Source organism: Periplaneta americana, chromosome 2, assembly GCF_040183065.1.
Source record: "Periplaneta americana isolate PAMFEO1 chromosome 2, P.americana_PAMFEO1_priV1, whole genome shotgun sequence".
In the NCBI taxonomy this organism is placed as follows: Eukaryota; Metazoa; Arthropoda; class Insecta; order Blattodea; family Blattidae; genus Periplaneta; species Periplaneta americana.
In genome coordinates this window covers 100,279,830-100,299,675 of record NC_091118.1, presented here as the reverse complement: position 1 = coordinate 100,299,675, position 19,846 = coordinate 100,279,830, and the positions used below count along the sequence as shown (strand labels likewise).

The 19,846-nt window shown below is 35.8% G+C and overlaps 1 protein-coding gene across 1 annotated transcript in view; it reads right to left on the bottom strand.

The window, feature by feature from the left end:
* The window catches only part of LOC138694462 (uncharacterized), a 53,420-nt gene extending 34,709 nt beyond the window's left edge, over window positions 1-18,711 (bottom strand). Inside the window, exons 1-4 of the mRNA XM_069818196.1 lie at window positions 18,562-18,711; window positions 6,492-6,589; window positions 6,031-6,231; window positions 3,222-3,354 (exon numbers count right to left, since the gene is read on the bottom strand). Coding sequence (XP_069674297.1) covers window positions 3,222-3,354; window positions 6,031-6,231; window positions 6,492-6,589; window positions 18,562-18,593 — 464 coding nt within the window. The 5' untranslated portion in view covers window positions 18,594-18,711. The remainder of the gene's footprint in view (window positions 1-3,221; window positions 3,355-6,030; window positions 6,232-6,491; window positions 6,590-18,561) is intronic.
* Window positions 18,712-19,846: the final 1,135 nt, after the last annotated feature.

Genomic DNA, 19,846 nt, shown 5'->3' with positions numbered 1-19,846 from the left:
TCCATCCCTTATCCTCTCCTTCCTCCCTATCTCCATCTCCCTTCTCTCTCTTCTCCTTCCTCCTTTTTTCTATATTTTTCAGAGGCATAGTGTCCATGGATGCAGTGGAAGCATTGCTTCCACCTCTTTTTTTTTTAGAGGAAAAATTGTTACTGGAGGTGGTGGAGAGGTGGTGGTAGTGGTGGTGGTGGTGGTGGTGGTGATGATGATGATGCTGATGATGATGATCTGAGGTATATTTATAAAGAATAGGCTTACTTTTTCCTTTCTCATGACACGAAGTAAGTGAAAGGTATTGTGATGCAAAAAAAAAAAAAATCACTTCGAGATTAATTTGATGGAATAGTAATATGCGTTATAAGAGCAGTATGTTGATGTTTTCATGTTCGAGGAAAAGATTGAAAAAGCGAAACGTAGTTGAGCTTTTTTAATTTCTGAGAACATGAAAACAAACATACCGCTTATGTATCGTACATTATTTTGTGCAAAGATCATTTATTACATACCTGAAAGAGGAATTTCTAATTAGTTGCAATGAAATCTCCATCTTGGTTTCTGTTCAATGACGGCAACTTTTAAAAACTAAAATATCTATCTTCAACATTGTTGCTATAAAATGTTTTCTGTGTTTACTATATTCCAGCAGGCCGTGATTGTCTTTTTTTTTCCCCAGTCTATAAATACGAACTCAAAACAAACGGTAAGGTTATGTAATGATTTATTTTTCATTTTAATATTTTAACAATATTATTTATATAACATATTGCAGTAATAACATCGGCATCTGGAATCTTGTTGATTTTTTCATGGCTTCCTTAATGTTACTTGCATTACAAATGCAGTAACTTTTGTGGTGTTGTAGAGTTTACTTAATTTTTGCAAATATTTAAAAACAATAATTAACAGTGCAATTTAGGTGAAATTGCAGTGGTAAGTTTCCAATTTATAATTGTTACTATGTTAAACGTCTCTAAAAATAATATGTTAAAAGCCTAAAGCAGTAAAATGAATATGGCGCTTAAGCGGTAAGAAGAGGGAAATTGTTATGTGTGTTACGTTGGGAATACTGAATGTGGTATTTCACACTTACCGCATATTGGTTTTGTGCGGAAAGCAAGCAAATACGCACTATCTCGCACAAATATTGTTTATCGACATCCTCAGCATAAAGCATAAATTGTTTCAGGGACACCATCCATGTAGTCAACTGTGTACACAATTTGTTCTTTGCAGTTATGAATGATGATGAAAGTAGCCTATTTTGTTGTTGTTACAAATGGCTTTATTAGAATTCAATTCTTTACATATCTGGTATCTTACTATATAATAAATTATAGAGCAAGAATACAAGTCAGGTAGAATTTAAAAACAAATAAGATACAGTTTCGTAGTAATGATGAAAATATATGTACCAGTATTTAATAGCAGGTACGTACCTACTTACTGGTACTTCAAATTATGGTAGTGCATAAGGATGCCTTGAACAAAATAAATATTTACACAGAATTGACAATAATAATGATGATGATGACTAACTTTTAGACGCTGTCTGTCTATTTTAGTCATACACATGGTATTATTGAAAATTCAAATTATGTACCATTCTGTATCTATGTAGTTCAGCATTTAAGGATGAAACATATTCAAGTTTGATTTCATGCTTAGAAATACTCTTCCAAGCAGTCTCTTGTCTTTTATTTATTCTTTCTTCTGAAGTAGTGATATCTCTTTTCTCCCCTATTGTGAACTTTTAGTGTTACTGCATAATTGACCAAGTTGGAGATGGAAGGAATAAAGAGGAAAATGAAGAAGATGGAAATGAAGATGAAGCGGTTGGGTGAGGGTTTTCCTGCAGGCATGGGATAAGAGTGGAAATGTAGCATTCAGGCAGTGGTGGTGGTGAAGAAGAAGACGAATTAGTAGTATTAGCAGTATTGGTAATCGTATTGATGGTGGTGGTGGTGATGGTGGTGGTGATGATGATGATGATGATGATGATGATGATGATAAAATGTTGCAGTTATTATTCATTTGGAAACTAAATATAATGAAAAAAATTGCACTATTTTATGAGAAAATTGTCTTAATTCTTGAATACACTCTTTTAACACTTGAATAATCACTGAATAAGTAGTAACTACTTTACTGTTAATATTATGGTAAATTACCTGGCTGACTAGTTTCGACGTGGTATCCGTCATTCTCCGAAGCCTAGACAGACACCAGTCGAAACTAGTCAGCCAGATAATTTACCATAATATTAACACAGTAAAGCAGTTATTACTTATTCAATGAGAAAATTGGGTTCGATTTATACTATTTAACTTCTGTAACTTATTTATAACACAATACTGTACAGATGAAAGGTTGTCTGCAAAGAGAAATAATCTATCAAAACTTTTGGAACATTTTATGTAACTTCCAGTTTCAAACTACTATAAAGCGAATATTAAACAAGTTGTTAGAAGACTCAGGATTTAACAATAAAGTCATTATCCTCCTTATTTCCCAATATTTAATAACAATCTTTGGATGCAGCCTCAGAGCTTGACAAGATCTTATGTGTACCATGTCCATAAAGATTGCCTGTAAAGGGAAATGATCTATCGAAACTTTGGGAACATTTTATTTAACTTCATAGTGATATACCGTATAGTAGTTATAATTTCAATTGAGTTTCAAACTTTGAAGCGAATATTACACAAGTTTTCGACATATAAATACTCAGGATTTAACAACAAAGTCATTATTCTCCTTGCATCCCAATATTTTATAACAATCTTTGGATACATCGTCAATGCTGACAAGATCTGATATGTTTCATGTCCATTTTTTCCTCTTCAGAACAAAAAATATATATATATATATATTGATGATGATGATGATGATGATGATAGTAATTCAATTTTACGTAGATAGATTGACCAGGCAATCATGGCCAGTTTAGGAATCTAAAAATAGCAAGAGCGAATAGTTTTAGTGTTGTTGATACTGGTAATTTCCCATTTTGATTTCAGCCCATTACGAGATAGATAGCAATAAGAAGACTGATATGTTGGCATTTAAAGGGTCCAAAATCGCACAAAAGTTATCTTATGAATCAATTAAAAGGATTATACTCTGAAAGGTGAACATTAATTATTTTAGGAGAATAATGCATGAGATTTCAATACAGAAAGTAAATTATGAATAAATTTAATATAGGAATTGTATTTTCTCACCGTACAGCACAAGTGTCTTCCTGGATAGCGACATCATAATCACATGCTAGAGTACCAATAGAATGGGCTGGAAATTCGGGCGACTGGAAGTAAGTTATTCTTTCTGAAGATACATCCCCACAAGACAGCTCAACTATAAAACAAAGTAGTCTCTAATTAATACTATATCTTATTATGATTATACATAATGATGATTATATTATTTAAAGTTTCCCACAAAGAAAATTGTTTTACTTCATCTCAACTTAAGTGCTAGTTAATTTCAATTTCCAATTAAAAAATAATATTTTGAAAACATTCCTCTAATATTTTAATTGATTTGTAAATTATTGTCAAGATTTTTAGGATATATACACATAAATCAGACACTTTTGTTTTATAAAATAGGGTTTTTGAGTATAGAAATCCAACTTTTCTATATAACTTTAGAGTCATTGTACCCTTAGGAAACAAATGAAAAGGAGGGAACTCTCAGAAGGAAGCTTAACTATAGCCTTTGTAGGTTTAGAAGAAGACACTGCTCAACACATGAACTACAGATATGATTAATTAAGCCTCAAAAGTTATTAATTCTTTGGTGTCAAATCCCGAGGCAGATGATGTCAACAAAAGGATTTGTGATTAAATTTCCAGGATTCTTTCAGTAACCCCACCAGTTCGGTGTAAAAGCTGTAAGGCGTAATGGTCTCTCGGGACTGAAATATTACAGCTAATCTGCCTACAGTTCTGTTCTAGTTCATTCTATTCTGTTTTTAGTGTGGCAGTTTTATTTTATGAGATAAAATTATATAATATGTTGAAATGGTGTGAACAGAAATATAAGAAATATAGAATTATTTAGAAGAATAGCTGGGACCTTACATCTTCAATGTTTCGAGACTGTCCACAAGTTCCATCTTCAGGGCAATATTGCAAAACCTGATTTTTCACTAATGTATCGGATCAGTTATGTGTGGCTATTCAAAACAATTGGGAAATAGCCCCCACGTTCTTTTTTACGAAGGGGGTAATATTTTATTTACCCAGTTATCACAAATAATAGCTTCCCACATTCAAATGCAACGCCATGACTTGTCACAATCCTTTGCTGACTGACAACTGAAATATATCTGCTCTTCATTTGTCTATCGCTCTCCCTGGAGATGAAATCAAAAACGAATTCTGAAACAGAGAGTCGATTCCATGCATAGTTTCATTCTCAGTGGTAGGGATGATTGGAATTCGAAATTAAGCAGTTTAACCATGGATGAATGCTATAGGCTTTCTTTAGAAGGAAGTAAAGTCGGAGGTCCTGCACTGTGACACAGCTTTTACAAGTAAAAGAATCCCGTTTCTGAATGAAAGAGCTCTCGGCAAAATTTACTGATCATTTCTCACTCAAATTTCCTGCTATACAACCCATAAGCCTGTAAGATTTCAACAGTTTCTATGCTCAAATCGAAAATAGACGTTTGAATCTAGCATTCTTACTAATGTTCTGCATGTCTTTAAAATCCACAGAAGGAACGACACTAACAAGGGAAGTACCCCAGCTCGAACGGCTAAAACCGAGTGTAAATGCGTTTAAAATACAGAGCTGTGCTTGTTCTACCACCCATCAAGGTTATTTATCTGTAAAACTCCGCAGCTGCGTACAATCAATGATTGAAGAATAACGAATAATGACTAGAGAAGCACAAATCACTGAAGAAACAACACCGTGTAACAGACAGTTATGACAAGCAGATCCACAAAATACATAAATGAGGTATTATGTGGCAAGAAGCTACACGACATTTGCTTTAAATTATATATGAGTATAGGGTATTTCAAAAGTCAGTTCAAACATTAAACCGCTATAAATATTATAATATGAGATATGGAAAAAACAAAAACATCACATGTTGGGCAACAACGGGGTTTACAAAACTTTGGGAATATGTTCGGCATTCTCTTGTTCAACATACAGCTTTCTTTCTGCGACACCATGCACAGCATTTTGCAGATGTCTTGGGACATTGGCAGTTTCTTGCGAGATGGCATCTTTCAGTTGTAGTAGGGTTGTTGGATGTGTCAGGAAAACTCGTTCATTAAGGTAACCCCACAACCAAAAGTCGGCCGGATTGAAATCTGGAGATCGCGGAGGTCACATTGTTGGAAAGTGCCACTATTCCAAGACATTATCCGCAAAATGCTGTGCACGGTGTAGCAGACAGAATGCTGTACGTTGAACAAGAGAACGCCGAACATATTCCCAATGTTTCGTAAACCCCGTTGTTGCCCAACACTGTTATGTTTTTGTTTTTTCCCTATCTCATTATAATATTTATAGCAGTTTAATGTTTGAACTGACTTTTGAAATACCCTATACTCATATATAATTTAAAGCAAATGTCCTGTAGCTTCTTGCCACATAATACCTCATTTATGTATTTTGTGGATCTGCTTGTCATAACTGTCTGTTACACGGTGTTGTTTCTTCAGCGATTTGTGCTTCTCTAGTCATTATTCGTTATTCTTCAATCATTGATTGTACGCAGCTGCGGAGTTTTACAGATAAATAACCTTGATGGGTGGTAGAACAAGCACAGCTCTGTATTTTAAACGCATTTACACTCGGTTTTAGCCGTTCGAGCTGGGGTACTTCCCTTGTAAGTAAATAATGTTAGGTGATTTGGGATGTAGGTAGGAAAGGAAACAGATTGACGTCCAAATGTAAACTAATCTAAACCTCCCTTCATGCTATGACATAAACACCACAGAAGGAAAGTGCAAATAAACCGGTACTTATTAAAGAGAGAAAAGAACTAGGCATGCAAATGATACATACATATGCAGCATTTGAGGTCTGAATTTGGGCAGTTGTTGCGAGGCTTGCCTCCACGCTGATGGCACTCTTCTTTACTATAACAGGTACCTTCCAACTCCTCAGAGCAAGAACACTGCTGAGAGTAATACTTATTAGACACCAGAGGCGCAGGTGTTACTGACATATTGCCACTCTCAGTTTCGATTCCAGATCTGGATACATCTGACAGAAATATGAAACTGTTGTAAAGCTCCCTATTTCTTATGCTTGATATAGTTTATTTTACTTCTTGATTACACAACTTTTAAACTGTATCACTTCAGAATATATATGATAAGACTTTCTTGTGTTAAATTCTAACGTTTAACTGCGAGGATGACCCATAAATAGGTCGAAACATGTAAAAAAGGTACGTTAGAATTTAACAGAAGAAAGTCTTATTATACATATTCCGATAGTTTATTTCTAATGTTGAAACTTACTTTTGTCATCTGCAATAGAAAAACGGCATGACTGCGGTTTTGAATCTGTGTTTTCTGATAAAACTTGAAGACTGATACTGAAGAAACCACCTATACATCTGCAAAAGATCGTAGTTGTGTTAATATCACTTATTTTAAAATAAGCTCTTTACAATTCCAAATTTTTTTACGAATATTTTACTTTCACAATTTCTGAGTTTGGAAATATGCTACATTTGAGAGATTCGTCCATATACAGAAATCATGGAAGTGAGACACATTCCAAATGAACAATGACTGGAGAAAGATTGACAACTGGAATTCACAAATCGTCGATAAACATTATAGAACCGAATATATCTTTAGTTGTAGTTTAACTGAAATCATATTACATCAACTTCAATACAATGGATCATTACAAAAATAAAATAAATTTATTGCTGATAGTATTTTCGTCCGAGGCATGTCCATAGAGAAGAAAGATCACACATGTGCAGTAGATGGCAATGATTTACGTCAATTGTTCACCATTTTGTCATGATTGTGGTATTATTGAGTGGATTAGTTTATGAGTAAATTATGTTAAGTAGGTATGGTGTAATACTATAGTAAATAACTCAGCTAGCTGTGAGGTCTATGTTGTAATAAGTGTTTTTTGTTACCGGTAGTGAAAACAATAATACTGCAGAAATTCAAAGAGAATTTTATAAATAAAATTGTCTGCAAGTTACAGTTACCTTAAAATTACCTGAAAATTACATACTTTCCTTTTAATTTCTATAAATGTTTAGATGATTGACTAGATATATGCTTTTCATTTTACTGGTCATGTAGTGCAACAAATGAATAATAGAAGCTACCTGCACTGAAAACATCATAAACCACTATAAAATCTCAGTCAAAGCACATATCAAATAATTAATTATTTATCTTCATTTTACAGTATAGTTTATGTGTTTTGTATAGTGTAAGCTCTCTTGGACTGACTCCCCAAGTTGGTAGACCTCCAGCCCACCCTACACTATTGGAGGAGACATTGCCCTTATGGGATTTCAGCCTTTTCATATATATATATATATATATATATATATATATATATATATGAAATATTAATATTATGTTTTATTTAACGACGCTTGCAACTGCAGAGGTTATATCAGCATCGCCGGATGTGCCGGAATTTTGTCCCGCAGGAGTTCTTTTACATGCCAGTAAATCTACTAACATGAGCCTGTCGCATTTAAGCACACTTAAATGCCATCGACCTGGTCCAGGATCGAATCCGCAACCTTCGGCATAGAAGGCCAGCACTATATCAAATCGCCAACCAGGTCGACTATCGTTCTTAGGTTTCATACTCGAATACATGTACAGATGTCATAACTTGAATAAACGAATAGCTAGTGTAATAAGTGGTGGGTTGACAACCACGTTCGTGGGTAAACTGTTTTTCCGATGGCATGTCTTGTTATTGTTGCTGTTTTGTCTTATTGTGTTGGGTTGCGTCTCTATGCAATAACTGCCAGTTTCTTGCAATGAAACGCAAATTAACCACAGAATAACGTGTTTTGTGCTACAGCGTTGGTGGAACACAGTAAGAACACATTGTGTATCAAGAAACAGGGCCTCCATTTTGAACAAAATCTGTAAAGAAATGTGTAGTCAAATGTAAATTGAATATAATTAAATGTAAGGAAGTGTTTGAGGAAAGCGACTTTTAATCCATCCTGTATATAATAATAATAATAATAATAATAATAATAATAATAATAATAGATTAGTACTAGTAAAATACTATTGAGTTTTCCTTTGAGCACCACGGACGTGAAACAAAAATAAATAAATAGGTTTAAGCTAAAACTGAAAGAAGATTTTAACAAATTCCGACACATCTTTGGTTTATCCCAAAGACGTTGTAGTTAAATATCTAGACACACAATTGCACTGGTGCCATGTATAAATTTGAAACCTCTCGCGCAGGTTCGCGTGACGCCATTTTGGGGAGCACAAATGATTGTTTCTAAAAAGCATTCGGAGTTCAGAAAATACCATTGGGTACAGTGGCGGCTGATTGACTGAGGCAAGTGAGGCCGGGCCTCAGTCACTTGGCTTAACAGAAATCAAATTTTGTGTTTTTATATAATGTATTAGTTATTTCAATGAAGCATATATCGCTGTAGAAGCATTTTAAAACTTTGTGATGTATATAGACCTGTTTTGCAGTAAAATTTACTCCTGAGGCCAGAATCGCTCGTGCCGGGTCTGGTTGTGATGTATATAGACCTGTTTTGCAGTAAAATTTGTTCCCGAGGCCAGAATCGTTCGTGCCGGGTCTGTCTTCTGAATTTCCTGTATTTTCGCGGGGTTTGAGCTTGCGCTTAAAACGTTGTAGCCGAGGCACAATTCGTCTGGCCTCATGGCCTGGTCAGGTTTCACTCCTCACATCCATGGGCCGGCCTCAAGGATAGAGTGGGGCGGGAATAGCAATGGTGACTTGTCTTCCTAAATAGGTCATAAATAACACAAATTCCAGCTCTTTGGCAGGCAGAGACCACACTATTCCCTCTCCTTATGTCTCAGTTTATGACTTAAGCGAGGGTGTTGTACTATTGTAATTCGTAGTACAGTAGTGAATCTGGGCCAATGTTGTTATGTGTTTCGGGAAAATATAAACAGAAACAAATGCGAGAAATAATGCTGGTGCAGTTAATTCATTGTTAAAGTGTCCTTTTTTTCAAGAAGAAATAATATTGAAAGAAAGGAAGTTTTAAATAAAGAGAGAGACTACCGAGATACCTACGACCTCGCTGACAATTTTTCTGACAGATAATCTTAAAACGCGAGTTTCTATTGCATCCTGGTATGGGCAACATAAATGGTGAAGTGGTAATGTGGTGTAAAATAAACTTCTCTGTTGGCCTTGTTCGTTGCTGTCAAGGGAAAAAAAAATAAAAAGAACAGAAAGGAGGGGATTTTCAACACATAATGTGGGTTGCTTCATCACACTGAAACAATCACTGAAACTCGCAGCATAACAGCTTATTTGGTGAGTGACATTATTTTTCATCAATAGTAGGCTAATAATAATAGAATAATAATAATAATAATAATAATAATAATAATAATAATAATAATAATAATAATAATAATACAGTAATCATGATATTAATAATATAACAATAATTAATATCATAAATAAACATTTTCTATCGGAGGCACTTAAACTAGTTGCATCTGGCCTCACCGAGGATTTCGATCACCGGCCGCTACTGATTGGGTATATAGGAGTTTTCTTAGCAGTGATCCCCCTTCACTGTAATGTAACTAAACTTATTTACGTATTTTCTAACGTATAATAAGTAAATCTAAATACTGTAACTAAGCATTGCTTTTAATATAAACGCCTTATATTGCTCATAAATAGACTTATTAGTTTATTTCTATTTCCTATGACTGAACACATGGAATATTTTTACTTCTGTTATTTTATATACGTTAGAAAATACGTAACTAATTTATTTAAATTATATTACAAAGGGAGGGATGTCCGCTAAAAAAATGACTACATACCAGTACCCAATGGTATTTTCCAAACACCTAAGACACTGTAATAATAATTCACAGTGTTTCGAGAATCAGAGGCGATATGACTCTTTAGAACTTTTTATTGCAGACATTTATTGCACTTCCCTCATTCTTACATCATTCTCAATGACAGAATATTGTGAAAATGTGATTGTATGCATTGCTGGCTTAGTTGTTAAATCATTAAGAAAATATAGTCTAATAAATCTAAAGACTCAGTTTATGGTACATACCGGTACCAGCAGTAAACAAAATCTCTTTTCTTTTTTTTAAATGAAAGAATAATGAGAGTCTTGTCATACCATCATCTGAGATTAAAGAAATATGCCGCTTAAGTGAAAGAGTGATTAATGATTATACAGATGTTGACAGAGAATAATGGCATATTACCACCCCAGGGTCTCTCTTACAGATCATGTGTAAACAATGTGATACAACAGTAGAACACTTGTACAATCTTTCTACAACTATAGGAACATATTTTAGAAAATGGATCACAGATTCCTCCCGAGAATCATATTTTAAATTTGTTAAACTGACCATAGAAGTACATAAAGAGCTACTGGCGTAGCTCAATCGACTAAGGCCTGCCCATCCGGAGTTGCGCTCGGGCGCGGGTTCGATTCCCGCTTGGGCTGATTACCTGGTTGGGTTTCTCCAATATCCCCAACCGTAAGGCGAATGTCAGGTGATCTATGGCAAATCCTTGGCCTCGTCCCGCCAAATACCATCTCGCTATCATCAATACCATCTATGCTAAATAATTTAATAGTTAATACAGCGTCGTGGAATAACGAATTGAAAGAAAGTACCACGTAAAGAGCAGATGTCAGCACACAGCTTAAAGTTACCTGTACAACACGACTTTACATAAAAAACGTTGTAAGACAACATTTAACGGAGTCGATAGTAATAATAATAATAATAATAATAATAATAATAATAATAATAATAATAATAATAATAATGAATCAATAGGCAAGATGTTCTGTACACTAGGCCTGAGTTCTATAACTAATTCATGCATGTGACGTTTATTTCATACTATACCTGTGATAATAAGCTACTGCATGTAGGCCTACTTATATTTCAAACTAAAACATTAGGTATGTGTTTTTATTCTACAGGTGTATATTATATGGTGTGGAAGCGGATAAATAATAATAAAATTGTTCGTTTCCCGTCTACATCAAATGAAACATGTGTTTACAATATAGGCCTAATGTAATGCCTTACACAGGTAATGTTTTGTTAATAATAGTTAATACTAATACAGTAATTTTCTTTTCATCTGAACTATTACTACAATATGCATTTGTATTTCTGTTCGCTCTATATGTTGTCAAATAACTACCGGTATAAAACGTCTTTGGTTATGGTATCAAATTGTTTCAGTCTTCTTTCGTTTCATGTCAAACTAACGGTAACTAAGCTTGATTATGTCCATAACGCGGTCGTTGTAAATGTTAATAGGATTTTTTTTTTCATTTATCCATTCAGATTGATTTATAAGATACATCAAACATATCATATATTTAACATTCAACATTGCACAGTACAGCTATCTGCTAGCGATGCTTCCCCCCCCCCCCAAGATGGCGGTGTACGCAAGCTTCAATTTGTCCCTACTCTAAACTTCTGCGCAGCTTCGGCTGTAGGAGTTGGTTTATCCACAGCGATAAGAGAAGCTGTGAAGTAATTATTAAAGAAAACGTGTAAGCTAAATATAATACCGGTACCGGTAGTTAAAGTAATGAGTAAACAAGTAAACTTAATTGGCAGTATTCTGAAACAATTTTTAGATGTACAGTCCTTCAAAAAAAGGATGAACGATTCTTGGTGATGCGAAAGTATGGTAGTATGTCAAAGCGCCTGTAGGCCTACTGCGTGCTCTCAAGAACCCGCAAAACATTTCCTTAAAATCGATGACTGAACTTTATCTAACTAAAAAGTGAACCTTGTTGGATTTGTATTGCTTGTAGTATGAGCACATAATACAGGAGTTTTGACATCTTTGGTCTAAGTTATAGCCTATAGTGTGGTTCACACGATATCGACGTAGTCACGCAGAAAGACGTCTGACCGTGCATGCGTAGTTTTACCCAACTGCAAAAGTACAAAGCAGTGCAAAATGCTACCAGTTGTATGTCTAGTTCTGGTGTAGATTTCTGATTACGTCCAGGATCTTTCTTTTTTTTTATGAAAGTATGGAAGATACCGATGGAGAAAGTTACACAACGCATTATATCCTTCACCTGACATAATTAGGAACATTAAATCCAGACGTTTGAGATAGGCAGGGCATGTAGCACGTATGGGCGTATCCAGAAATGCATATAGAGTGTTAGTTGGGAGGCCAGAGGGGAAAAGACCTTTGGGGAGGCCGAGACATAGATGGGAAGATAATATTAAAATGGATTTGAGGGAGATGGGATATAATGGTAGAGACTGGATTAATCTTGCTCAGGATAGGGACCAATGGCGGGCTTATGTGAGGGCGGCAATGAACTTCCGGGTTCCTTAAAAGCCAGTAAGTAAGTAAGTATGGAAGATACCGTGTGACACAAAAGTTACTTGTCAAAAGAAGGAAAACAATATTAATTTTTAAATTACAAATGTAGGACCATAATAAAGACAACAAGGACCACGACAAACAAAAAAGGCAAGGACGACAAGGACCATGATGAAGATCACGACATGGGCAACGACAAGCACTACGGCAAGGATCACGAAAAGAATCATGATAAAGATCCCGACAAAGACCAGGACCACAATAAGGACTATGAGAAAGACAGCATGGTCCAAGATAAAAACGATAAGGCCAACGACTATTATAAGGACTATGACAAGAACAAAGATAAATAGGCTACAACAAGGATCACCATAAGGATAACGATATGAACCACGATAAGGATCATATGGACGATGATAAGGACAATGACAAAGACAAAAAGCACCATGACACAGACAACAACGATCACAATAAGGAACATGACGAAGACGATAAGGACCACAGCAAAGACAAAAGAACCACGATAAAGACATGACAAAGAAAACAAAGTCCGCTATAAGGACAACGATAAGGACGAAGAAAAGGTTCACGAAATGGACCACGACATGGTCTAGGACAAGGCTCGCGACATGGACCACAACAAGGACCATAACAAAGATAAGAAGGGTCATAAGAAAAAGAACAAAGCAAAGACAAGGACAAGGACCACGATCAGGATCACATGGGCCGCGACAAGCATTACGTTAACAACCATGAAAATGACCACGATAAGGTTCACGACAAAGACTAGGATCACGATAAGCACTAAGAGAAAAAACAATAAGGGCCACGACAAAGACAACAATGACCATTATAATAGTCACAACACAAAGACAAAGACATGGACAACAACAAAGGCCATCATATGGATCACGACATGGACCATGATAGACACCACAATAATGATCAAAATAAGGATCACGACAAAGACAACAAGTATCACGATATGAACCACGACAAGGACAACAAGTATCACGAATGGACCATGACAAGGATCCCGGTAAGGACAACGATAAAGGCCAGGAAAGGATAACAATAAAGACAGCGACAGAGACAAGAGTCATCAGAAGGACCACAAAGATAATGGCAACAAAAGTCAGGATAAGGATCACGACGATAAGCACCACCATAAGGATCACGACAATGACCAGGACCACGGTAAGGACTATGAGAAAGACAACAAAGACCATAAGGACCACGGAAAGCCAACGACCATTATAAGGACCACGATAGGGATCAAGACAAGCACCAAGGTCACGATAAGGATTAATTAAATTATGGTTTATTTAACGGCGCTCGCAACTGCCGAGGTTATATCAGCGTCGCCAGTGTGCCAGATTTTTTCCCGCAGTTCTTTTACAGGCTAGTAAATCTACTGACATGAGGCTGTCGCATTTAAGCACACTTAAATGCCATCGACCTGGACCGGGATCGAACCCACAATCTCGAGACAGAAGGCCAGTGCTATACCGACTGCGCTATCCAGGTCGACTTCACGTTAAGGATCATGACAAAGAATCAAGGACCATCATAAGGACAATGATAAAGACAAGGATCACGATATGGAACATGACATGACATGGTCCTTATCGTGGTCCTTTTTTGCCGTTGGCCTTATCTGTCATATTCCTTATCGTGGTCGCTGAAATGGACTTAATCCTTACAGTTGTTCATATCGTAGTCTTTATCATGGTCCTTGTTGTTTTTCCCGTGGTACTTATCACGGTTCTTGTTGTCATTCTCATGTTCTTTGTCGTGATTTTTATCGTGGAATATGTCATGACCCTTACCCGTGTTGTAGTACTTTTCGTGGTCCATGTCGTGATCCTTATCGTATCCTTGTCGTGGTCCTATATTTGTCATTTTAAAATAATACTGTTTTTTCCATTGGCAAGTGACTTTTGTATCAAACAGAAGACAATCTATTCTTCGTCACAAGTCTTAAAAAGCAACACGGAAATCTTGCAGACCATTGAGTTAATCACGATCTCGTGTAACGATTGTCATAAAAATAATATTTGAAGTGACCTGTACCACATGTGCCAAAGTTTTCTCGAGAAGGAGAAATCAGCGCTCTCATTCTCACGTTTCCCCTCTCGAGACGTCTTCATTAATGGTCCAGGCTGTAACATTCTTTGCCAGTGTTTTGGAACGGCACCTGCCTGCGGTGAGACCAACAAGCTGGATAAATGCTTCTCTCTTCATCTCGTCTCGGTGGTTTATATACTGTAGTTGTATTTATGTAGTTGTTATTGTTATTTAATACCAATTCCTTAATGTTCTTGTTAAAACATTTTAAATTTCATTGTAATTATTAAAAAGAAAAATCACCGAATTTACCATGATATTGCAAGCTCTAAATTATAATTATTACTCGTTAAAACATATTGCTGAGTCCTATTTACCTGTTTTTAAAATAGGCTATACATTTTTCGTAGTTAGTGCGTTCATTATATCGTTCATAACATAATTTGTAATTTTATATTGGCTGTGACCAGTAACCCAATCGACAACCTATCTCCTTCTGCTCGCGCTAGTTCGTTTAATTCCAGGACTTTCTAAAACTCCATTGTAACATTATTCAGAAAACAGAAAAAAAATGCAGAGCATAAGGTTCGAACTCGTTCCTTTCCACATGAAATTCATACGCTCAGCCGTTTAAACTACTGAGACGAGACAGAAGGCCTCGCTTCTGCGCGGCGTGTCAGTCTCCTCAGAAGGTTCAAATTTCGATGTTACTGTACGATAAGGCCTATGTGTATGTGTGTGTGTATATATATATATATATATATATATATATATATATATATATATATACCAACTCGTTGATACTCGTTGATACACAAGCTGGGTCAAAAGTCGCTTTCCCCTATATTCGTTGCCAGGGTTCATATTTGCACACATATACAGATGTCATATCTTGAATAAACTAATAGCTGGTGTAATAAGTAGCGGGTTGACAACCATGTTCGTGAGTCAACTGTTTTTCCTATGTCATGTCTTGTTATTGTTGTTTTGTTTTATTGTGTTGGATTGTGTCTCTAAATGTAAGGAAGTGTTTGGGGAAAGCGACTTTTGACCCATCTTGTATATATAATTTACAACACATTAACATTTTTCTTGCAGTTTTCAAGTGGGTTTTGAAACTGATTCCAACAACAAACCAAACAAAATAAATTTAAATAACTCACGAGTTACCATGTGAATCTGTGCTCTGCATCTCCGATCATGCAAAGTGTTTTGTATTTGGGACTCAGAATATTCCAGTGTCGCATTTTTTGGGGGGGGGGACTGTACTTCAATAATAATTATTGTTTGTGTGTAGTTAATTCTCAATAGATCTGGCTTGGTTTTAAGAAGGCTAGACCCGGAATGGGTCTGTATAATTTGTAACACTTTGTCCCATTGTGCGCCCTATATTAGTCCAAATGCGATGATTGTCCAAGTCCGACGGGTGGCCTGAGTGGCATTCGTAAATCCGATGCTGACAGGTGGATCATCCTACCTTAGCCCCTGATAGAGCTAGGGGAGTCTGATAAGCCCCTGGAGCCCGGAGCCCCAAACCCTTACTGATCAGCCCACGTTGACAAGTAAACCATCATGCCTCAGTCCCTTATAGTCAGGTTCCATACGCACACGTGTACGCTCATAAAACCTGAGACTCTCGCAAGCCCTTCCTATGTCAACATTGGAAACCTGTACTACCCACAAGACTTCATTCCGGCCTATTTTTGCAGATGATAGATGAAATGAAGGGAAGTGGACAGTGTTGATGGAATGATAGAGGGCAACGGGAGTACCAATAGAAAAACCCTCTGCAACGTATCAAATTCCATCACAATCTGGCCGGGGATCGAATCCCTGGCCGCCTGAATGGGAGACCAGCGTGCTGGCACTAAAATTCCCACTGCTGCGGAGTGCCGCCACTCCTGTCGGGGCGTATAGCGATCCAACAGTAAGAAGTAGGCCTAATGATAACATGAGGTTTCATTGACTCTGTATTACCGGTATGTCTTTGTGGAAGTCACCATTTAGTTCTAGTTGAGCTCTTGCTACTGTCAAATGTCACACGAAGTCTTGGCTTCACACTCGTTTTATAACCATTGTTATGAATTAAAACAATTGGGATGTTCTACTGTCCTTCCTCTCAACTCGCCTACAATTACCGACACGCTATCATGACCATGAAATATCACTTCACAGTAAGAGGGACGTCGTCTTCAAATCATAAACGCAATTTATTACATTTTTTTTTTTTTTGCATGAGACTAAGTTCCCGCAAATAATTGCATGGCTGAACCATGATTAAAATGGTTGCTAACGCGATTGTGCAATATTATAGCGGAAATAATGTAATGTCCTGGAAATTTGGTCTGTAACGTGTGGTTCACGAATCCAAATTCTCAGATCATATGAAAGTTAACAAAAATACAGTAGTCATGGATGAAAATGTAGATCATTATAAAGGCAGTGACAAATCATTTCCTCAATCGGATATGAAGGTGGAGGTAAGGTAAGCGTATTTTTTTAAATTTATAACCAGTGTTAATATCACTAGAAATCAGAGGTGTAATCGTATCAGGGCACTGCTCCGGTACTTTTTTCTGCAACCTTGAAGCGTCTTGCGCTTTATTTTACGTTTTAAAATATAATAATTGTCTTATAGGAGTCTTACTCTACGTTGTATTTTGTAAGTATGGATTAGTTGTACTGAATGTATAGGCTACTACCACCGCCACTACCACTACAGTGTTTACCTGCGCATTTAAGCCTGCATATAACACTCCATCCTCTTATTCAGCCTTTTACTTGCGTTCTTGAGCTTCCATATAGTTATAATACCCTACCCTTGTCCTGTATCCTTTTTTTAAATCAAATTTCCTCAGTCGGCCGTAATTCTGGAAATTTTTGCTATTCAGTTTAATGACTTTTTTTTTTTGCTGCATTGAAATCTCTGTGGCTGTGATTCTGATTACAATAAGTGTTAAACGGCAAGCTCTTGTTCTGATATCTCATTCAGCGTAAATTTTATTCACAGGCCTATTCAAATGTTAAAAATGTGATTATTCATTGTAAGGGGTCACATGCCAGGAAAATAGCTATAAAATACTACTGTCCATGAAAGTTATAATTCAATAAGCCAAATTATAATAGATTCTGTGTACAAGTCAAAACCAGACTACCCGTCTAATACACAGCCACTGAAAGTACGCAGTTTATACGTGCTTCCTTGAAGAACGTCTTGTCGGGGTTTATCCTAATAATAATAATAATAATAATAATAATAATAATAATAATAATAATAATAATAATAAACTTTTTCGCAGCGTGCCCTGGTACTATTTTATTTACAACTACACCTATGCTAGAAATGATTTTTGTTAAACCGAACGTCACGTTCAGTGCATTCTTTGCACATTGATTTTCATCAATTGATCTCAATGCTCACAAGCTGTGTACGTCATTACGTAGCTGTCAAACACATTTTTCGAAGTGCACTATAGGATGTGGAACTGCGTAGGTACATTACAAAATTGTGACGAAGTATCAGAAAAGTTCGAAATATTAATTTGTTTATTTTTATTATGCTTTTCATTCTTTCAAATTCCTAGACAACTCTCTATTCCGTCCTAAACATTGCGTTTTTCTCTTCAAAAACAAAACTAATATGCATAAAAGAGGCCTGTACGCAAAAAATTTGTAAAAGTACAAAATTACAAGACAGTAAATATCGGGTAGGCATTTATTATCGGGGTAAAAGTCAAAACTCTAAGGTGAAAGATAATTGAACAGTATACCGCAGGCGTAATATCGCCGCATGTATTTATAATCTTCATTGTTCTATAAGCACTTTTAACACTTATAGGCTTTTATAAAGTTAATCAGTGATGGAACAATCTTTCAGTCACTCGTTAAAATAATCACTGTATACAATTTCAAAATACAAATACTCACGTAACAGTCAACAGTACCATAAAACTCAACATTGCTTTTTGTTTGGTGCCGTTCTTTAAACTTGGCTTCCAGAAATACACAAGTCACTAAGAATAACATGTTATCAATTCCTGCATTACATCGCATTTCTATTGCAACGCCATTTTCACTGCACATTTCTAAACACAACTATCGGTATGCCGCTATGAGCATTCTTATGTCACTGAAGAGCAATCTTTTGCAGAACCTGTACATTTCAAGGTGAGGGCACTTCTTATGCTCTAATTACTGGCAATAATCGCGCTTTAACGCGCGCTGACTTCGTTGTAAAACTGTTGTAATACATATACCTAGTGTGCTCCTTTTCAAGTGCAAAATGCTCAGTGTTATTTTTAACGAAAACGTAGCCATCAAAGACACTACAATATGTTCTTCAAAACTCTTCCTAGGGCTATGCATTTTAAATTAACTAAATAACAGTCTTACAATCGGTGAGAATCGACCAATAATTAATATTCGATTTACTAATAACCGAATTGATCGATAATTTTGTACCATTTTTCTAGATGTCATTAAAATTGTTTTTTAATCTTAAAAATTGTATCGCCTATAATTTTAAGTATCCCCTTCCTTTCTAATAGTAAATATCAATCATTTCATTATATTCACTTGAGAAATAAGGAATATGAACAATAGTTTATGATTATGGCAGACTTCTGCATTCTTTACAGTAAACATGAATATCTTAGAAGAAGGGAAAATAAAATCTCAAACCAAGAACCGACAGCACAATATCGTGCTGATTTCCAACTCGAAATATTTTGAATCTGTAGCTTTCTTAATTTTAATTTCTCATAATGATTTATATCAAATCCATCATCTATTCTAGGTAGGCAACATATTTCGAAGCTGTCAATCTCGGATTGTCAAATTGCGGAAGATGAGTTCAAAAATATAAAAAGTAATATGGTGACAACGTAACTACCTCTTACCAAAAGAAAATAATAATAATAATAATAATAATAATAATAATAATAATAATAATAATAATAATAATAATAATAATAAAAGCAATACTTTTTCCTGTCCTCCATGTCTCCTTCGGTCAACCTTCCATAATTACCCATACTTCTTCGGACCTCATTTATACATTGTTCCTAGGCTCCATTCAAACGTACGGGAATTCGTCGGAACTGGCATTTATTCGAATCGATTTCGTGCGAATAGCAGTGTACACACGGTTAGATTCTTTCATGAGTAAGTTTAATTTCTTTACATACTTCGTAGACGATGCACGTGAATATGT